At 42.5% G+C, this 19,742-nt stretch overlaps 1 protein-coding gene across 2 annotated transcripts in view; it reads left to right on the forward strand.

The window, feature by feature from the left end:
* Positions 1–19,742, forward strand: part of sec24d (SEC24 homolog D, COPII coat complex component) — a 35,710-nt gene that overhangs the window by 8,108 nt on the left and 7,860 nt on the right. The window contains exons 1-13 of one of the 2 annotated variants that reach the window (XM_029674540.2): positions 282–423; positions 1,927–2,126; positions 2,500–2,599; positions 3,025–3,143; positions 3,442–3,744; positions 4,060–4,190; positions 4,610–4,721; positions 5,460–5,587; positions 8,545–8,683; positions 9,067–9,182; positions 11,641–11,765; positions 14,266–14,457; positions 18,921–19,014. In XM_029674540.2, coding sequence (XP_029530400.1) covers positions 1,976–2,126; positions 2,500–2,599; positions 3,025–3,143; positions 3,442–3,744; positions 4,060–4,190; positions 4,610–4,721; positions 5,460–5,587; positions 8,545–8,683; positions 9,067–9,182; positions 11,641–11,765; positions 14,266–14,457; positions 18,921–19,014 — 1,710 coding nt within the window. In that variant the 5' untranslated portion in view covers positions 282–423; positions 1,927–1,975. Of the gene's footprint in view, positions 1–281; positions 424–1,926; positions 2,127–2,499; positions 2,600–3,024; positions 3,144–3,441; positions 3,745–4,059; positions 4,191–4,609; positions 4,722–5,459; positions 5,588–8,544; positions 8,684–9,066; positions 9,183–11,640; positions 11,766–14,265; positions 14,458–18,920; positions 19,015–19,742 lie in introns of those variants that run through there. The other variant, XM_029674541.2, reaches the window with a different exon arrangement.

A 19,742-nucleotide genomic window follows, 5' to 3' on the forward strand; every position in this document is an offset into this window, starting at 1 on the left:
TGTTATGATCCAATTGGCCTGGTCTCAATTACATAGACATTGTTGATAAGCCGTTTTAGAACACCTGATAGTGGATCTATTCCAATTGCTACTGCCTATTGAATGGAGAACGAAATCAAGTTTAGATAGGCCTACTGCCTAGTTTCATGCTGCCTAGTTTACATTATGAGCAGTTGATTGCCTGCGTGACAGATCAGAAATGCACACATTTCTAGAGAGTTTTATGCTACGCAATCGGCGCAATAATATTTGTCTACGCTGACGTGTTGGGTTTCCCACAGGTTGGTGCATGCGCATTTACCACTGGGAATTACAGCGAGTTACGTACCGACCGGTGCTGTGTTGGAGTTTGACGTGGCACTCTACTTTGACTATCAGGAATTCGTAGAGAAGAGGACTCGGCAGGTACTCCCCAGAATATAGGTAAATAATTAAATTAGTCAGAGAAGCCGAATACGTTTTATAAGAGGATATTTCACTTTCTTTTGTAGGCATATTAAAATACATTTTATACCAGAATGCTTTCATAGCTAGCTAACGCGTTAGCAATTTCCGTGTATGAACGACACATTTTGTTTATTTGTAACGTTAAATACACCGCGCACACACTAATCACAATGGTGCTGGATAGATGGATATTGTTTCGGGTGGTGTTAACAACCGATATATTTTCATGCGGTTGATAAATATGGTTGTAACTGAATGGTAGCTAGGCTACCTAGCCTAGGTCCTGGGTTGGTGAAGCTCAGCTTTAAACCATCATAACGGTCTTTGACGTGGCAATTCTGGGTTGTGGCTGAGCTACTCGTCGTACATTAGCCTACGTTTTTAGCCATGACTGTTTCTTTTGATATTTCTGTCTTCATTTATGGATCCCCCCTTTTATTTTAAGTACTTTGCATTTGATATGAGTCGCAATGCCAGACAGCTGTTTGTGGCCTTAATATAGCAATATTTGACAGCTGTTGTATAGGCTTGTGGAAGTCCCATCAGGTCAAGCTCAGGTTGTTCTAAAACTGGGGGAAAAATGCAACCTTACCGAGAGATTTAAGGACAAAGAATAGTTTACAAGGGAGACCAATAATTCGTTTAATCCATTATTATTAATTGCCTATTTGGAGAAGGTGACTAAATGATTTAGGCCTACTGTATGTATTTATTTATAACCATTGGACTTACTGAGAGGCCCATTGCTCAATAATGATTTCACCAACACTACACATGAGCTTGTGAAGCTAGGCCTGAATCAGTCATTTAATAATTTGAACCCCAATTAAGAGAGACTGTATCTACCTACAATTTCTGCTCCAATATGTCATTAAGCAACCATTACACCGGCTTTCATCAACCAACAGTTGTAAGAAATAATATATATATAATAGTGTAATTACATTGTGTTATCGCATATATTCATCTTGAGAATATTATTATTATTTTAGGACCATTGTTGCAGGAAACTGACTGACAACAACAGTATAAATCAGTCACTTGTAGATTAGTCTATGTTATCAAAGATGGAACTCTCTTATCTCCTAATAGTCCAATGTTCTTGGGTCTTGTTACACGTGAGCGTTGACGTTGTTCTGAGGTCAAATATTGCTTGTTGGCTTTGCCTGGTGGAGAATACCACTTATTTACTTTGTACTGGAGGAAAGTACTAATGTTAGGTATGAGGAAAATAGTGAAGACAACAAAGGATATTAAGTGTGCAGTCTATGAAAAATCTTCCCATGGGCAAGGTGACAGTTGTAGGTTGGTTTGTGAAATTCTGTGAATTAGAGCTTTTGTAATCTCATTATTAAACTCAAACTACTGCTTTGGCCCTTCAAGTCAAGACTACGAGAATGCTAGACCAATAGACACTTCCTTAAATTATCTGCCTCGTCAGGTAGCAAAGTTCCTTACTCTGTGCTTTCATCTTTGCAGATTGTTGGATCTCTGCCATTTTGTAATGAGAAGACCTTAACAGCACAGGATGAGTCAGCAGGGTTATGTTGCCACACCTCCCTATTCCCAGGCCCAGCCTGGGATGGGGGGATACCCAGCCGGGTTTGGGAGCGCGCCTGCCCAGCCCCTCTATAGACACTATGGGGGACCACCTCAATCATTCCCCGCCCCACCAACAGGTAAAGACACGTGCCTTTGGTCTCCCATTCCTCCTGTGAAGTCTTCTGTTTAGCTTTTCATTTAACAGGTCTGATCTTGTCAGTTGGAAAGTGTCCCGTAGCAGTCATTCATGAACAAGTCAAGCGATGCAGCTTCAATTAAAATGACAACATTTAAGACTACGGATATGTTTTTTTCTGCATGGCCATGCTATTTCCTAATACATTTTTTTTTTGCTCATGTGTGTATTGTACTCTGTATGTAATGTGTGACCGTAATGTGTGATGCTTTGTGTATAGCTATGCTATTGCCATAGCATTTTGATTAGATGTTTTGCTCAGGTGCATGATTTGTATATAATGTGTTGCCATAAGAGAATGCTTTACCTTACAGGTATGATGAAGCCTGTGTCGTCCCCTTCCGGCATGCCTCCTCCACAGGTCCCCAGCCATTACGGCTCAAACGGCCAGCAGAACGGAGCTCACCCTCAAAGGTAACAGAGCTTCCTCCACCGAGCAGAGTCCATTTACTACAATAACATTGTTATGGCCAATTCTACCCTTCTCCCTGAAGTATGCACTTGATCTGTCCACCCTCATGGAATTTGATTTCATTTAAAATGAATGGACTGGTGCAATACATATGCTAGAAACGCCCTCTAGCCAATGTTAACACCAATTCATTGCTTTCAAACCCATGAGTGGGAGGGAGATAATGCACACTTCAGGTAAAGAATTGGAAGGCAACCATCTGCATTCCAATACTCTTAGTACATTCCTTCTTCCATTTTCTTCATGACAAATAGGTGAGTTGGTTTTCCTCTACTTTCAAATCAGTAATGAAGGAAAATAAACAAGGAAGCTAATTGATACTATTGGAACAGACTAAATATGTAGCTCTTTGTTTACTTTCCTCCAGCTACCCCGCCCCTCCGTATGGACAGCCACTTCAGTCCCCCTATCACAGCATGGCCCACCAGGGCCCGCCCCCAGCACAGCAGCTCACCAATCAGATGGGTGCCATGAACCTCGGATATGGTAATTACCACTGTAGAACTCAAGACTGATGTTTTAAGGATGGTTAGGGCATCCACTTTAGCTGGTTAACAAGATGCAAACCAACTCTCAAACAAGTTAAAAAAAAGTAAACTGCCTTGTTGCCCAAATAGTAAAATGGAAGCCTTTAGGTAGATATACTATTCTTGCTAGTGTTAGTCTATATATATTCAACAGAGGCACCACAACTTAGGTACACTAGCATGCAGTATGTTATTGTTAAGGCTTCATTCATGCAGTGTGTTGAAAGTGGATCACCCTCCCCTTGTTTTTCCTGCAGGTCCAGGGCCCGTGCAGAGCCCTCAAGCACCTCCCACCTCTCACCTAACCCAGCAGCAATTCCAGACTGCCCCTCCCACAGCCATGGGACATCCACCCATGGGCCCCCACTCGTCTCAGATGGCTCACCCACAATCACCCCTAGCTGGTCCAACTATGGCAGGGCCCCAATCTATGGGTGGCCCCCCACCCATGGGAGGCATGGGTAGGCCCTTCCCTGGCCCACCCCCTCCAGGTGCTGGAGGCTTCCAGCAGCCTGGGCCTGGAGCTGCCGGACCACCAGGACATCCTCAGCAACTACAAGGTACAGATAGCACAGTAACCTGGAGCTCAACAGTGGCCATTTCAAAGCTTTATGGATTTGTAGGGCCATTTTCCAGGAGCCAGATTAAGCCTATTCCTGGAATAAAAGTATGTTTTCAGTCCAGGGATAGGATTAATCTGGGTCCTTGGATATGGGAACTCACCGTGGAACTCAAGCTTATTGTATTGAATGTGGCGAGGAGTGTGCACAAATAGCTTTTGGAGGACTGTACCGCTAAGTGTGTTCTTGCCAATAGGATTGCACCAGGTACAGGTCACCAGAGCCTTACACTGTGGAATTGTTTGTGTGTCACAGGTCAATTTGGGGGGCAGATGGCGGGACCCGGGATGGCGGGACCCGGGATGGCGGGACCCTTCCAAGGTGGGGCAGCACAAATGGCCGGCCCACCTCAGAAAAAGCTGGATCCTGACTCCATCCCTAGCACAGTGAGTCCATATTTAATTATCCCGTGACTTCACGTCTTTGCATACCAGAATGCCATTTCACATGTTTCCGAGCTACCTCCAGGCCAGTATTTCCTTTAAAGGCATTATAGCGTTGATCATGTTTTTTTGTCTTATTTGGGGGAAATATATGAATTACAAATGATGACGTCAACCCTGTGTCCCGTAGTTAAAAACAAAATGTTTGACTGATTGTGGTTGGGTTGTTGTCAGGCAAACGGCAACAAAGCAACAGCAGCATGTGAATTCGTACAATACCAATCTGTGTCCTATACCACACGCAGCCAGCAAAAACAGAGTGGAACTGATTGAAATCATTCACCCAGCCTGACTGTTTGTCAAGGAAATGGCTCACCACAGTAGAAGCTCTTTTACCAACAATGCAACCTCTTTTGGTTCAGACACAAGTCATCGAGGACGACCAAGCCAAACGAGGGGGACAGGTGTACACTACGAACCTCAGGGGCCAGGTGCCCCCGCTGGTCACCACTGACTATACAGTACAGGACCAAGGTAAGGCACAGGAATACCAGCGTACAGTACTACAAACCTGTCGGTGTCATTGAACAGAACTAAAGGACACAGCTTTACTTCAACACACTTCTGAAATCCGTTATTGCTTTATTTCCAGTCCATCACTAGCACACCTCACTCAACTAATCAAGGGCTTTGTGATTACTTGACTAGTTGAATCTGGTTTGTTTGTGCTGGGCTGGAACAATGTGGTGTTCCCCAAGGAATGAATAAGTAAAACGTGACCGATGGCTTTGGACAACACCGTAATAGCCTTAGTTCAATTATACACTTTTGAAAGATTTTTTTAATGGCAACATGGGGACCATGATATGGGTGTATTCATTAGTGCACATCGTAGCAAACTAGCAAAACGTTTTCGCAACGAAAATGAGTTTCTTATTGGACAAGTTCAGGTAGGTTCCTCCCCGTTTCGGACTGTTTGCTTCCGTTTAGGTCGAAGTGAATACACCCCTGCTCTTCATCAAACAAATAACTCAGGAAGCTATTACTATTAACAGCTCTACTTCAGACACAAACAGTTATTTACAACCTGATGAATCTTTAAAGTTATGAGGGAAGAACTGAATGATATTGTGAAAATGCAAACCTGTTTTTAAATTGTATTTATATTTTTTCTTGAAACAAACCAATATTATTACATTCTTTACCAACTTAATTAAAATATATTTTTTATTTTTTAAACTGGATCTGTTTCCATTTCTTCTTCCCCTTTAGGAAACGCCAGCCCAAGGTTCATGCGTTGCACCACATACTCTTTCCCCTGCACGGCTGACCTGGCTAAGCAGTGCCAAGTTCCCCTGGCCACCATCATCAAACCCTTCGCCACAGTGCCAAAGAATGAGGTAGGCACTAGCCCTCTGTATGTTTGCAGAGATTATCCACATTGTTTTATGAAGTCGGACAACTAAGCCGCTTATGAATTCTGAAACCGATATGTTTAAACCCAAACACTACATAGACCTCAGGTACATAATTGTAGAAATGTTTGGGGAGGGAGACACTAGCACTTTTTGTTTTCCTCAGAAGCTCAATGACTCAAACTTTTTCATTCCTTTATACTTTGTCCAAGTGCTGTAAAAGTTTGTGTCCCAAGGACGACCTCTATGTAATCCTGTGTGGTCCCAGGAAACCTGCCTTGGATATTCTTCCCCTCACCTTGTCATCGGCGCCAAAGGCCCTTTTTAGGCAATGTTAATGTAGCTTTTTTCTCTGTCTCATAGAGTGCTAATCAGCTAATGTCAAGATCTGCAGGGACCACAGAAGATGAAAGCAGTTTAACAAAGCGCTCATGTCAAGCGCACTGCCATCTCAGGTTATCCCTCAGTGTCCAGACAGTGCTAGCACGATTCCCATAGTAGGAAGTTAACGTATGCTAAAGCCCTGCATGGATTCCAAATCAAACGGACTAGCATTTTATCAGCGTGTAGCATTATTGTTTGGTTGTTTGGAATGAATGACTTCACTGCACAAGCACTCGAGTGTTAACGTTAAAATCTTGTATCGTACATGTACTTATTATAAACAAATGTATAATAACTTAATGTCCTCTTTGGATGAACTGTTCTAATAATATAACTACTTGGCTGCATTGACGTCTGTCTGCAGTTTTATGGCCTTGGAGCCCATATGAAACACATACTGTTGTTTGTAAAAGCCTCCCTTCAAGAAAGAGGAGAAACCAAGGTTTTTGGTTCTGTTCCCTGAACCGGTTTCTTCCTCTGGTTAAAAGTCTAATTGGAGTTTCTCAGGATAGATTTGGATTACATTTACGCCTAGTAGTGACCATCTTTTAGACAATGTTTTGGTTGTTAGGCTACAATGTTTTGGATAGTATATCACCTTCTGTGGTGCTAATAAATTGTCTGAACTCATTTGAATGAGGCTTGGCTCTAAGATTTTATGCCCTCAAATAAATCTTCTAACTAAGGCTATATTTGAACTGTGTGTGTGTGTAACGTGCACAAAGTTGTTTGTTTTCGTTAGTAAATGTTTGTGCATTTTTAGAGGCAATTTGTACCATATGTTCCCATGGGTTTGTTTGTGTGTGTTAGTGCTGAGCGATTAGTGCTTTTTGAGGTCGGTTTTCGATTATTGAGAAATAATCAGATTTACATTGTTTTTAGACATTAAATGCATCATACATTTACATCTACACAGGCAAAGATCTTGATAGAACTCACACTTGTTTAACAGGGCAACAACTTCACACTTGTAGACTGTTGCACTGTGTTAGCCTTTGGGGGGGGGGACTATTTGTTTTTTTAAAAGGTTTGAATGCAAAATTGAACAGTTAGAATGATTATCTAGTGTTGCTGAACCTAGGGATGAGGCATGAACTGAGGCCTGGGAAATTGGTCTGCCTTTTGTCCAAGGCAGTTACTACAGCTCAACTACTCAGGAGGACAGGCACACCTTTAAACATTCCTCCAATCTTTCCTCCAATATAAATAGTTGATATCATTTAAACGTTTGACATCCCTTGTCAGTAAGCTATCTTATTTCTGCAAAAATGTTTTTTAAAATACAATTTTAATGTAAATGATCTAAAAAACAAGTAAAATCGTATAATTGTTATATTCACATGTAGCTTATGCCCTATTTTACATCATTTAACATGTATTATGTGTTGTGCCCAGCATTGGTTGAGACAAAATTCTCTTGAATACAGGGTAGGTGTCATATTTTGGTTGATAAAAGTACTAAAATGAGAATAAAGTTGACATTTCATCTTTCAAATGGTACCACAGAGATGGTTGGAGGTCCACACATCAAAGAATGTTGACTTGAATGGGAATGTTTTTTAAATTCTATCAATCATCCAAAGAAACCTATTGAAAATAAATGACCATTTTAAGTTGACATTTGATGGTGGGTGGACCTGCGGTCATCTTTGTGATAGTAATTAGAAGTGAACATTTTACATTTCGATGGTGTACCAGCTAAATTGCAGTGGTCTGAATGGATAGGTCCATTCTATTAATTATATTTCTATGATTGAAATGACTTTAAGAGGCATGTTGTGTCTCAACCGATGGCGGGCAAAACACAAACATTTTTTCAGTTCTAAGCTACAACGTGAAGGAAAGAAAAAAGAGTTAACACATTTTTATAGAATTTACATTAAAGGTTATAAAAATGACAATTTGTATTAAAGAAGTTTGACAACACTGTTTTGTAAGCTTTTAAATGCTATCAAACTCAACCGTTTGTCTTTTCCAGTGATGAAGACATGGATGTCTCATGATATGGCGGGGTATGCAAAATGGGTCAACTTTTATCTCTTGAATGTTTTGGCATTCAGGTCCAAAAAGTTACTTTCTGAGCACTTCTACAATGGGCAAATATTTTTGGAAGGTTTCATTCAAAACAAAAGGGGTGCTGTCAAAGTGATTGAATTCAAATGGATTTATCCAGATAGCACATGGGCACAGTGTTTTAAATCACTCTGTTTGACAAGGGTTAAGGGTTTGATAAAAGTTATATTTTTGACTGTAACCTTGCATCCTGGTCCTGTTTACTGATATATATTCATTTGGATGCTTCTGTTGGTGTATAGCCAGCTTCACCAGTTTATAGAGCAGCACCAGATGAGGCCAATGAAATGCATTGTAATCATCATGGTTAACCTGAAGCCTGTCTATTTCACACAAACTACCAAATAAGGAATCATCTATCTGTACAGTTGACTATAGCCTACAGTTGACTCTAAAACAAGCATGTGTGCGACTGCTGTCGTGTGTGTGTGTGTGTGTGACCACTGTCTTAAGAGACTGCCTATCTCCTCTGTCGTCTGGCCCAGACTCCTATGTACGTCGTGAACCATGGTGAGACTGGCCCAATCCGCTGTAACCGCTGCAAGGCCTACATGTGTCCCTACATGCAGTTCACGGACGGTGGCCGCCGCTACCAGTGTGGCTTCTGCAACTGCGTCAACGAAGGTACGTCCACCCGTAACAAGGATGCCATGCAGGGCCTTACTGGGTCTTAATGGTCTGTGGATAAAAATAAGTTAAGGATCTGACCAACCTTTTTTTCTTTTAAGCTCAAAGCTAGAACAGGTTTCTTTAATTTGGGTAACCAATATCTGAATGATTGTTTTTTGGGGGGGGGGTTATTCTTAATATTTCAGATATAAGTTCCAACCAGTGCTGTGCTTTGGGTTAATTTTGAACCCCCTTTTCCATAGAAACAAGTGCACTCTGTTAGGGGGACACTGCCTGAGAAAGACTGTAAAGGGGGGTGGTTGCTAAGCGGAGGCAATATTATGTTTGGGTTTGTTTTTGTCGCCACTGCTAAAACACGTTCTTTTGTTCTTTCATAGTGCCAGCCTTTTATTTCCAACACCTGGACCACATGGGCAAAAGGGTGGACTTCTACGAGAGGCCAGAGCTGTCGCTGGGGTCCTACGAGTTCGCCGCCACCCTGGATTATTGCAAGGTACGCCATGCCCTACTATAGCGGTTTTTCTGCCTCTATAGTGAACCGTATGTATAATATTGCTTTGTTCCATTTCATACAAATAGATAGGACTTGGTGGAATAACTAGTTTGACTGACATTTATATGGATGAAAAGTAAATTAAGTAGTGGTATACATCACCAATAGACCTAATAGCCTACAATGTGAATTGACATGGGGAAAGCTGTGACGATGCATGGATAAAATGTTCAATGCTTGGCAAGAGTCTATCTCCTAAAAACTTATATGGACAGAAAGTGAAAGTTATTAGGATCTCCATTCCCAGTGGTCTTTCTGGGGGGGGGGGGTCTATAAAGTGTTTGTGTGTGTGTAGGGAGGAGGTGCTCACCTCTTGACAGACACTGCATTCATTCTTCATTCAGGACCAAATGATTAGAAGGAAGCACAGGCAAAAGCATGTTCTGTTACATTGAGACCACTGCATTAAAGCCAAAAGAGATCTATATGTTCTTGATTTTGTTGCGCTCTGTGGGGTTTTCTTATCTTGTACATTATGGGTAGAGGTAGGTGGGGGATAACAACTTCACGTTTCGCTACTTAAGCCAACGTGTTACTTCAATCTGTTTATTAATATTTAGAAATGAAGTCCTGGACAGCTTTTATCAAAAGCCTCGAAGGTAAGCTATGTCACAGACTGTTACCACGGAAACAAAACAATGGCATGCTCATCCACATTCCTAACATGGAGGGCAGTTGGATGTTACATAGTCTTTCCTAACGGCTCCAAGATCCAAGCAAGCTGTAAGTTTAAACACAAAGAAAGTATTGAGTGTGGTGGAGGTATACACCGGGCAAAACATGAGCAGAAGAGGGAGTATTTGCCAAAAATTAGAGTCCATTGACTAATGTAGTTTTGATAAGAGTTGCCTACAATTTCAAAGGTTAGGGGATAAGTGGCTTCAGTGTAAACACTTCTTATGGGAGAGTGAGACGGGGGGAAAAAACATGAACGGAAAAGAAAAGGGTTTGACCTAAAATTGGGGTACATTTAATGAATGGAGTATGATTTCAAAGGCTAGTGGGAAAGTGACCTCTGATTCAACTTCTCTGGTGTGTTCGTTGTTATGTGTTTGACATTTACATTTTATGTTTAAGCAATAAGGCCCAAGGGGGTGTGGTATATGGTCAATATACCACAGTTCTTATGTGCACCACGGAGTACCTAGATGCAGCCCTTAGCGGTGGTTTATTCTCAATATACCACAAACCCCTGAGGTGCCTTATTGCTATTATAAACTGGTTACCAACATAATTAGAGCAGTAAATGTTTTGTCATACCCGTAGTATACGCTCTGACATACCACAGCTTTCAGCCAATCAGCATTCAGGGCTCCAACCATCCGATTTATAATAATATTTTTGTCATTAAGCGACGTTCTTATCCAGAGCCACTTACAGTTAGTGCATTCATCTTAAGATAGCTAGATGAGACAACACATCACAATCGAATCAAGTACATTTTCTCTCAAAGTATGTATCAGTCAATGCTAGTGGGAAAATAAGTGCTATTTTGGGGGGGTGTCGGGCACCATGACTCATTTAATATACTCTTCAAAGCGGTAGGGTTTCAGACATTTTCAAAAGATCCGCAGGGACTCCGCTGTCCTGACTTTAGGGGGTGCTGGGAGAGAGAAGAGATTTGACTGGGCTGAATGGGAGCTGCCCTCCCGTAGGGGTGGGAGGGCCAAGAGACCAAATGTGGCAGAATGGTGTGCTCGGGTTGGGGTGTAGCATAGCCTGTAAGGAGGGACAGTTCCCCTTGCTGCTCTGTTGGGAAGTACCAGGATCTTGAAGACGATGCATGTTTCGACTGGAAGCCAGTAGAGTGTGCGGGTGACATGGGAGAACTTAAGAAGGTTAAACACTAGGTGGGCTGTGTCATTCTGGATAAGAGCCCAGGCAACAGAGAGTTGTAGACTAAATGGGAACTGACAAGTGCCTGGATTAGGGCCTGCGCCACTTCCTGTGTGTGGAAAGGTCATACTCTACGGATGTTGTAGAACATGAACCTGCAGGAGCGAGTCCCTGCTTTGACATTTGCAGAGAATGACAGGGTGTTGTCCAGGGTCATGTTAAAGTTCTTTGCACTCTGGGAGGGGACAACGTGGAGTTGTCAACCGTGATGGAGAGGTCTTGGAGCGGGCAGGCCTTCCCCAGGAGGAAGAGCTGACATTCGAGCTCTGATGTCTGCCAGGCACCTTTGGCCATTGGAGGCAAGGTCAATTGTGTTGATTTTATGGTATAATTGAACAATAGTTGTGTTTGTGTTACAGGGTTTTAAAACTGTATTTAGACAGTCAAATACATTTGACATTTTAAATATCTGCAAACTATGAGCAAATAAAATAAACAAGGTGAAGTAATACTAGTTGAATTGAAGTTGTAAATAAAAATGTCCTCGCTCTTTCTCTATCAGAACAACAAGCCACCCAGTCCTCCAGCGTACATCTTCATGATCGACGTGTCCTATGCCAACATCAAGAGCGGACTGGTCAGACTGGTGTGTGATGAGCTGAAGACCCTGCTAGACAACCTGCCCAGGTACACACACACACACACACACGCACAAATAAGCATATGCACGCACACACACTATCAAACACTGACCTCTCATAGTCAAGGAATGGAACCTTGAACGGCCTGCATAGAAACTGTCCCAGCATCTCTCTGCCTACAGCCTAGCTCCAAGGTATTTTATATAAGATCTGCCAACTTGGAGTGATAGAGGTCTTTGAGACCCACTACATAGCCTTGGAGGTCACAGTAGGATTACGTAAGCGGTGGCCAAAATCAGAATCCTTCATGCAATGCTGTGCCCTCCAAGGTAATTGGATACCATGCTAACTGGTGTCTCGAGGCAGAGAGAAATTACATTAGATTTATGGAAGTGTTGGTTTTCCATAACCCCATCACCCATAATGTGTAGCTGGGTGGTTTGTTATTTGGGTGGTGGGCTGTGATACACTGCCAAATAAGGAGGTCCCACAAGTCCAAGGCAAAGAAAAAAGCATTAAGCCAAGTATTCAAGTATCTCATCGGTTGAAAATTGTTGCCTGAAGGTTGCTGGGTCTGGGTTGGTGGGAGGGGGGAGATGCTAGGGGAAGGGAAAGGAGGAGGGCGGGCTAAAATGGAAAATGTTACTGTGCAGATTCCAACCTTGAACCCTGTCCAAAACACAAGAAGTCAGCTGCACAGATGGGTCTGATTTTGGCTGTTTTATGTGGGTTGCCGGCGAGGAATAAAGGTTTTGATTTACCACTGAGAAAACAATGATATACTTCACCTGGACTTTCCTAAAATAACTTATTTGGAAACTCTCTCTCGTCCCTAGCCTGCAGGACATATTTGTACAGAACCCTTACATCACCCCTGAATCCGTTAGGTAGTGCTCTCTAAATAAGCCCTCTGTTTTTAAATCAGACTTTTCTTCCCTGTTCTCTGTTTTGAAGCTTTTCTCTCTGCTACATTTAAACTGATGGAAAACATGTTGGACACCCAACACTGATACGGATCAGCGATGCTGCTGAAATAGCCACATTTTTGCCTCTCGCTTGCTAGTGCGGAAACGGGGCTCGGAGAAAGCAAAAACAGGTGTAGACTAAATCCTGTGGCATTTCTCTGTCATCTTAATATTTCATCACTGATACTTGGAATGAAAAGAAGCAATAACAAGCCTGCATTGCCGGACTACTTCTCCTATCAGTTCTTATGAATGATGTAGATAGAAGTCCGCTCTATGGGACTTTACATTGAGTTGAGGTACATGTTCTGTATTGCTCTTGCAGTGCTCAGAAAGAAAGGGAGACAAACCCCAGTTGCCCCTTGTCAGACGGGAATGATTTTAGATGCAGGCCACAGTTCAACAGACCTACTAGTCCCACAGGCCAATTCCAAGTGCTCTGGTCTATGTCACACTTGGTCAGGTTCTCTTTCTGTGCTAGTGCAGCTACTTTCCCTCTAGCCTCGTCGAAACAGAGGTGTATAAAGTAGATGTAATTATTTTTTCATCTCGACTGCATTGAATTCTCCAGTCCATGAAAATTAAAGCGAGGTCTGTAAAGGGAGGAGAACAGTCATATATTTCCTTGACAGTTTCTTATTAATGTAATTGAACTTCTGTTGAGGTTGGAGAGGTGTGTGTGTGTGTGTGTGTGTGTGAAAGAGAAGGACATTTTTGGTGTAGTTTAATGTGCGAGAAAGTGTGTGCTTAATTGAAAGCATACGAGGCCCCTTGTTTCCTTCACCAATCAGCACTTTGCCCTGAAGAAAAACATCCCTACGCCTCTCTCTCCTTAGCCCCTCCAGCCTCTCTAAGCCTCAATACCCCACTACCCCTCCTAGAGAAAAAGCATAGTCAGGACCTTCTCAAGTGTAACTCTCCAACACACTTGTTCTCTTCTTCCCACTCTCCTCTGCCAATAAACAATCCCATATTCTGTTATTCTACTTTTCCGTGGATGTTTGTGTAAGTTTGTTAGGCATGCCTGGGTAATGGCCCTTTTAATTTGCTGAGTGGTGGCTGCTGCAAGAGGTGCCCATACCCGGGAATAAGACATTTTCTTTTGTTTTTGTTTTTGCAATTCTGCCCCCAGGAATGTTTTTAGCGTATCAGTTGCCTACCCTAAAAATTCACTGTAATTTATAGGGCGAGAAGTTATTTGTGATCCGTTCATATCAGGAACACTGTATTTTGAAAAATCATGTTTAGATTAACACTTCAGAATAGCGGACATATTTGCTGCTTATTTGCCATTATGTCTAAGTGGATAAATGACTACAACAACTAAGTTGTTCATATATGCTGTAACATAGTGCCCTCTAAGGACCAGCATGTTTAGTAAAAACAAAATCGCTATTCTGACATACTCTCTCCTCGTCACCTGGTCCCAAATCTGTCTTTTAGACAAATATGATCAATGACATGACTATAATTCATGACTCACGTCAGGCTACTCTCTCTTTCTTTCCATCTCTCTCTCTCTCTCCATTGACACACACACACACACACATCCCCTACTTTTCCTTTCTTCCTCCCCCACAGAGAGGATGGTGCTGAGAGCTCGATGGTGAAGGTGGGCTTCGTCACCTACAACAAGATCCTACATTTCTACAACGTGAAGAGTGCCCTGGCCCAGCCCCAGATGATGGTAGTATCCGACACGGCAGAGATGTTCGTCCCGCTGCTCGATGGCTTCCTTGTCAACTTCCAGGAGTCACGGGCAGTCATCAACAAGTAAGAGAAAGGGCACATATCTTACATGACAGTTGATTTGAGTAGTGATCCCTGATGGCATATTTTCTAATATTTAGATATGTTAGTGTGTATGAATGGCCATAGGTAATGTGAGTAAGCTGAACCTCTTGAAGAAGGCATTGCCACTCTTTAGCTTATGTAGCCCAATGGAAGCTCTTTGTTAAAAAACAAACAAGATCTCTGCACACTGCAATCTATGCTCCAAAGTCAGACAGACAACCTGATGAACACCAAAGGGTGAAAATCTTGTCTGGATGAATCTCACTTTGGAGTGCAGTGTGTTAGTAGTGGTTGTTTTCTTTTTCCTAAGCGTATACTTTGTCTTTATCTCCAGCTCCTTCTCAAAGCCCATGGATGTGCATTTGAAGTTGGAAGTTTACATACACTTAGGTTGGAGTCATTAAAACTCGTTTTTCAACCACTCCATAAATTTCTTGTTAACAAACTATAGTTTTGGCAAGTCTGTTAGGACATCTACTTTATGCATGAAACAAGTAATTTTTCCAGCAATTCTTTACAGACAGATTATTTCACATATAATTCATTGTATCACAATTCCAGTGGGTCTGAAGTTTACATACACTAAGTTGACTGTGCCTTTAAACAGCTTGGGAAATTCCAGAAAATGATGTCATGACTTCTGATAGGCTAATTGACATAATTTGAGTCAATTGAAGGTGTACCTGTGGATGTATTTCAAGGCCTAACTTCAAACTCAGTGCCTCTTTGCTTGACATCATTGGAAAGTCAAAAGAAATCAGCCAAGACCCCAGAAGTCTGGTTCATCATTGGGAGCAATTTCCAAATGCCTGAAGGTACCACGTTCATCTGTACAAACAATAGTATGCAAGTACACTGCTCAAAAAAATAAAGGGAACACTAAAATAACACATCCTAGATCTGAATGAATGAAATATTCTTATTAAATACTTTTTTCCTTTACATAGTTGAATGTGCTGACAACAAAATCACACAAATTATCAATGGAAATCAAATGTATCAACCCATGGAGGTCTGGATTTGGAGTCACACTCAAAATTAAAGTGGAAAACCACACTACAGGCTGATCCAACTTTGATGTAATGTCCTTAAAACAAGTCCAAATGAGGCTCAGTAGTGTATGACCTCCCTACAACGCCTGGGCATGCTCCTGATGAGGTGGCGGATGGTCTCCTGAGGGATCTACTCCCAGACCTGGACTAAAGCATCCTCCAACTCCTGGACAGTCTGTGGTGCAACGTGGCGTTGGTGGATGGAGCGAGACATAATGTCCCAGATGTGCTCAATTGGATTCAGGTCTGGGGAAGGGACGGGCCAGTTCATAGCATCAATGCCTTCCTCTTGCAGGAACTGCTGACACACTCCAGCCACATGAGGTCTAGCATTGTCTTGTATTAGGAGGAACCCAGGGCCAGCCGTACCAGCATATGGTCTCACAAGGGGTCTGAGGATCTCATCATGGCAGTCAGGCTACCTCTGGCGAGCACTATGAGGGCTGTGCGGCCCCCCCAAAGAAATGCCACCCCACACCATGACTGACCCACCGCCAAACCTATCATGCTGGAGGATGTTGCAGGCAGCAGAAGGTTCTCCACGGCGTCTCCAGACTCTGTCACGTGCTCAGTGTGAACCTGCTTTCATATGTGAAGAGCACAGGGTGCCAGTGGCGAATTTGCCAATCTTGGTGTTCTCTGGCAAATGCCAAACGTCCTGCACGGTGTTGGGCTGTAAGCACAACCCCCACCTGTGGACGTCGGGCCCTCATACCACACTCATGGAGTCTGTTTCTGACCGTTTGAGCAGACACATGCACATTTGTGGCCGGCTGGAGGTCATTTTACAGGGCTCTGGCAGTGCTCTTCCTGCTCCTCCTTGCACAAAGGCGGAGGTAGCGGTCCTGCTGCTGGGTTGTTGTCCTCCTACGGCCTCCTCCACGTCTCCTGATGTACTGGCCTGTCTCCTGGTAGCGCCTCCATGCTCTGGACACTACGCTGACAGACACAGCAAACCTTCTTGCCACAGCTCGCATTGATGTTCCATCCTGGATGAGCTGCACTACCTGAGCCACTAGTTTGGGTTGTAGACTCCGTCTCATGCTACCACTAGAGTGAAAGCACCGCCAGCATTCAAAAGTGACCAAAACATCAGCCAGGAAGCATAGGAACTGAGAAGTGGTCTGTGGTCACCACCTGCAGAACCACTCCTTTATTGGGGGTTTCTTGCTAATTGCCTATCATTTCCACCTGTTATCTATTTCATTTGCACAACAGCATGTGAAATTGATTGTCAATCAGTGTTGCTTCCTAATTGGATAGTTTGATTTCACAGAAGTGTGATTGACGTGGAGTTACATTGTGTTGTTTAAGGGTTCCCTTTATTTTTTTGAGCAGTGTATAAACACCATGGGACCACGCAGCCATTGTACCGCTCAGGAAGGAGACGTGTTCTGTCTCCTAGAGATGAACGTACTTTGGTGCAAATCAATCCCAGAACAACAGCAAAGGACCTTGTGAAGATGCTGGAGAAAACGGGTACAAAAGTATCTATATCCACAGTAAAACGAGTCCTCTATCGACATAACCTGAATGGCTGCTCAACAAGGAAGAAGCCACTGCTCCAAAACCGCCATAAAAAAAGCCAGACTACGGTTTGCAACTGCACATGGGGACAAAGATTGTATATTTTAGAGAATTGTCCTCTGGTCTGATGAAACAAAAATAGAACTGTTTGGCCATAATGACCATCGTTATGTTTGGAGGAAAAAGGGGGATGCTTGCAAGCCGAAGAACACCATCCCAACCGTGAAGCACGGGGATGGCAGCATCATGTTTGTGGGGGTGCTTTGCTGCAGAAGGGACTGGTGCACCTCACAAAGTAGATGGCATCATGAGAAGTTAAATTATGTGGATATATTGATGCAACATCTCAAGACATCAGTCAGGAAGTTAAAGCTTGGTCGCAAATGGTTCTTCCAAATGGACAATGATGCCAAGCATATTTCCAAAGTTGTGGCAAATTGTCTTAAGGACAACAAAGTCAAGGTATTGGAGTGGCCATCACAAAGCCCTCACCTCAATCCTACTGAAAAAGCATGTGTGAGCAAGGAGGCCTAAAAACCTGACTCAGTTACACCAGTTCTGTCAGGAGGAATGGGCCAAAATTCACCTAACTTATTGTGGGAAGCTTGTGGAAGGCTACCCAAAATGTTTGACCCAAGTTAACCAAATTAAAGTCAATCATACCAAATACTAATTGAGTGTATGTAAACTTCTGAACCACTGGGAATGTGATGAAAAAAATAAAAGCTGAAAGAAATCATTCTCTCTCCTATTAATCTGACATTTCACATTCTTAAAATAAGGTGGTGATCCTAACTAACCTAAGACAGGAAATTTGTACTCCGATTAAATGTCAGGAATTGTGAAAAACTGAGTTTAAATGTATTTGGCTAAGGTGTATGTAAACTTCCGACTTCAACTGTATTTCTGTCGAGGCTGATTTCTGAGCTACATGTTTCATGTGGTGAAAGAAAATGTTGAATGACAGCATTTGATTATCTTGCCCATCAGAAGGTATCCAATGCCTAATTTTCTCTGCATCTCTAGTTTCAAATCAAATCCATTTTTATTTGTCACATGCGCCGAATACAACAGGTGTAGACCTTACAGTGAAATGCTTACAAGACCTTAACCAACAATGCAGTTTTAAGAAAAACAATTGTTAAGTAAAAAATTGATAACCAAAACGTTTTATTTAATTTTCTAAAACTTTTCATCATAAATGCTAAGATGGAGATAAAAAAACGTTATGTCCAGAGAATTCATAGGTTAAGTGGTCCCTGGAAGGATTTTATATTAAAAAGGCCCATGTGGATTTATATGGAAAAATAGTCTTATCTTTGCAGTTGTGTATGGCACAGCACCAAAATGATTTATTACCACTTGATATTTTGATATGTCTATGCAGGCGTACAGAGTACATGGCGGTAGTCCATCTCAAACAGGGACTTTTGGCAAAATCTCTTACTCCCGATATAATTCAACAAATGTGAGTTGAGGCCTTGGTTTAGATCCAAATATGACTTTGGAAGAATTGAGTAGCTGCCTTGCAGGGTTTTTGTCTACTGTATGACTCTTCTGAACTGTACTTGTGCATCATAGTCCCCCAATGATCTGTGGAATTGTAAGGACATTGCCTTTGGAGCCAACCACTGGCTGTCCCAGTAATCTCTAAAATGACTTCCTTTCCTTATCCCTTGGAAACCACAGACTTGTGAAAGTACTACGGTCAATGTCCATCCAGTTAACTATCTGTTCAGATTAGCTGTCATAAAGGAGGCAATGAAACAAAGCTGTTTAACATGATTATCTACCAAGTGTTGAAAACATTATACCAGAGGTGAATGATTGTGACACTGTCCTTTTCTCCTAACCCCTGTCCAGTCTCCTGGACCAGATCCCTGACATGTTTGCCGACACCAATGAGAGCGAGACGGTCTTTGCCCCCGTCATCCAGGCTGGGGTAGAGGCACTGAAGGTGAGAGGCTGGATGTCAGCTCCCACTCACACACACGAGGGAAGGGGAGATGGCAAGTCAACTGTTACTTTGTCCAGGCGGTGATGGACTCTAAAGTGCTGATTTCATTTGAATTGTTTATATACATTAGGACAGATACAAAAACACTGGCACATTGAAATGAAAAGTCAACAGATTAAAAGACGACAGAAGCACATAAATTGATACAGTGCATTGTGTAATCCTACTAGATGCTTATCAACCAAGCTTAAAACTAAAGGAAGTAGAATAGTCCAAACAAATCACAGCTGTAGAGGCCAAAATAACTTTTTGCAGTCACAGCCTCCTTACCGCCAACTCGACAGACTGTTATACTGCGCTTCCGCAATTGGCATTGTGCAGTAAAGTTTCTCCAACCCAATGACTCGGCAACTTTCCTTTTCGCTTCCTAATAGAACTGCTTATTTAATCGGCTCCAACTGAATATTTCCCAACGACTTGCCTTCAGTTTGATTGAATGTGTGGTAGAGGTCAAATAGATTTGACATGCGAACAGACAGACTTGCAGAAAATGCTAGTACTTGAGCATAATGGTGAGTCAGCAACTAATTTGGGTCGGTAATACCGTTGACTATATTGCCTTAGCAATCTGTTGACCTAAACTCCAACCATAGAATCCCCTTACTGAAAATGAACACAGAGACCCGTCCAGGTCAAATCAATGTTGTCTCCTTCATGGAAACAGTCCC

This window comes from Oncorhynchus nerka, linkage group LG12, assembly GCF_034236695.1.
Source record: "Oncorhynchus nerka isolate Pitt River linkage group LG12, Oner_Uvic_2.0, whole genome shotgun sequence".
Classification (NCBI taxonomy): Eukaryota; Metazoa; Chordata; class Actinopteri; order Salmoniformes; family Salmonidae; genus Oncorhynchus; species Oncorhynchus nerka.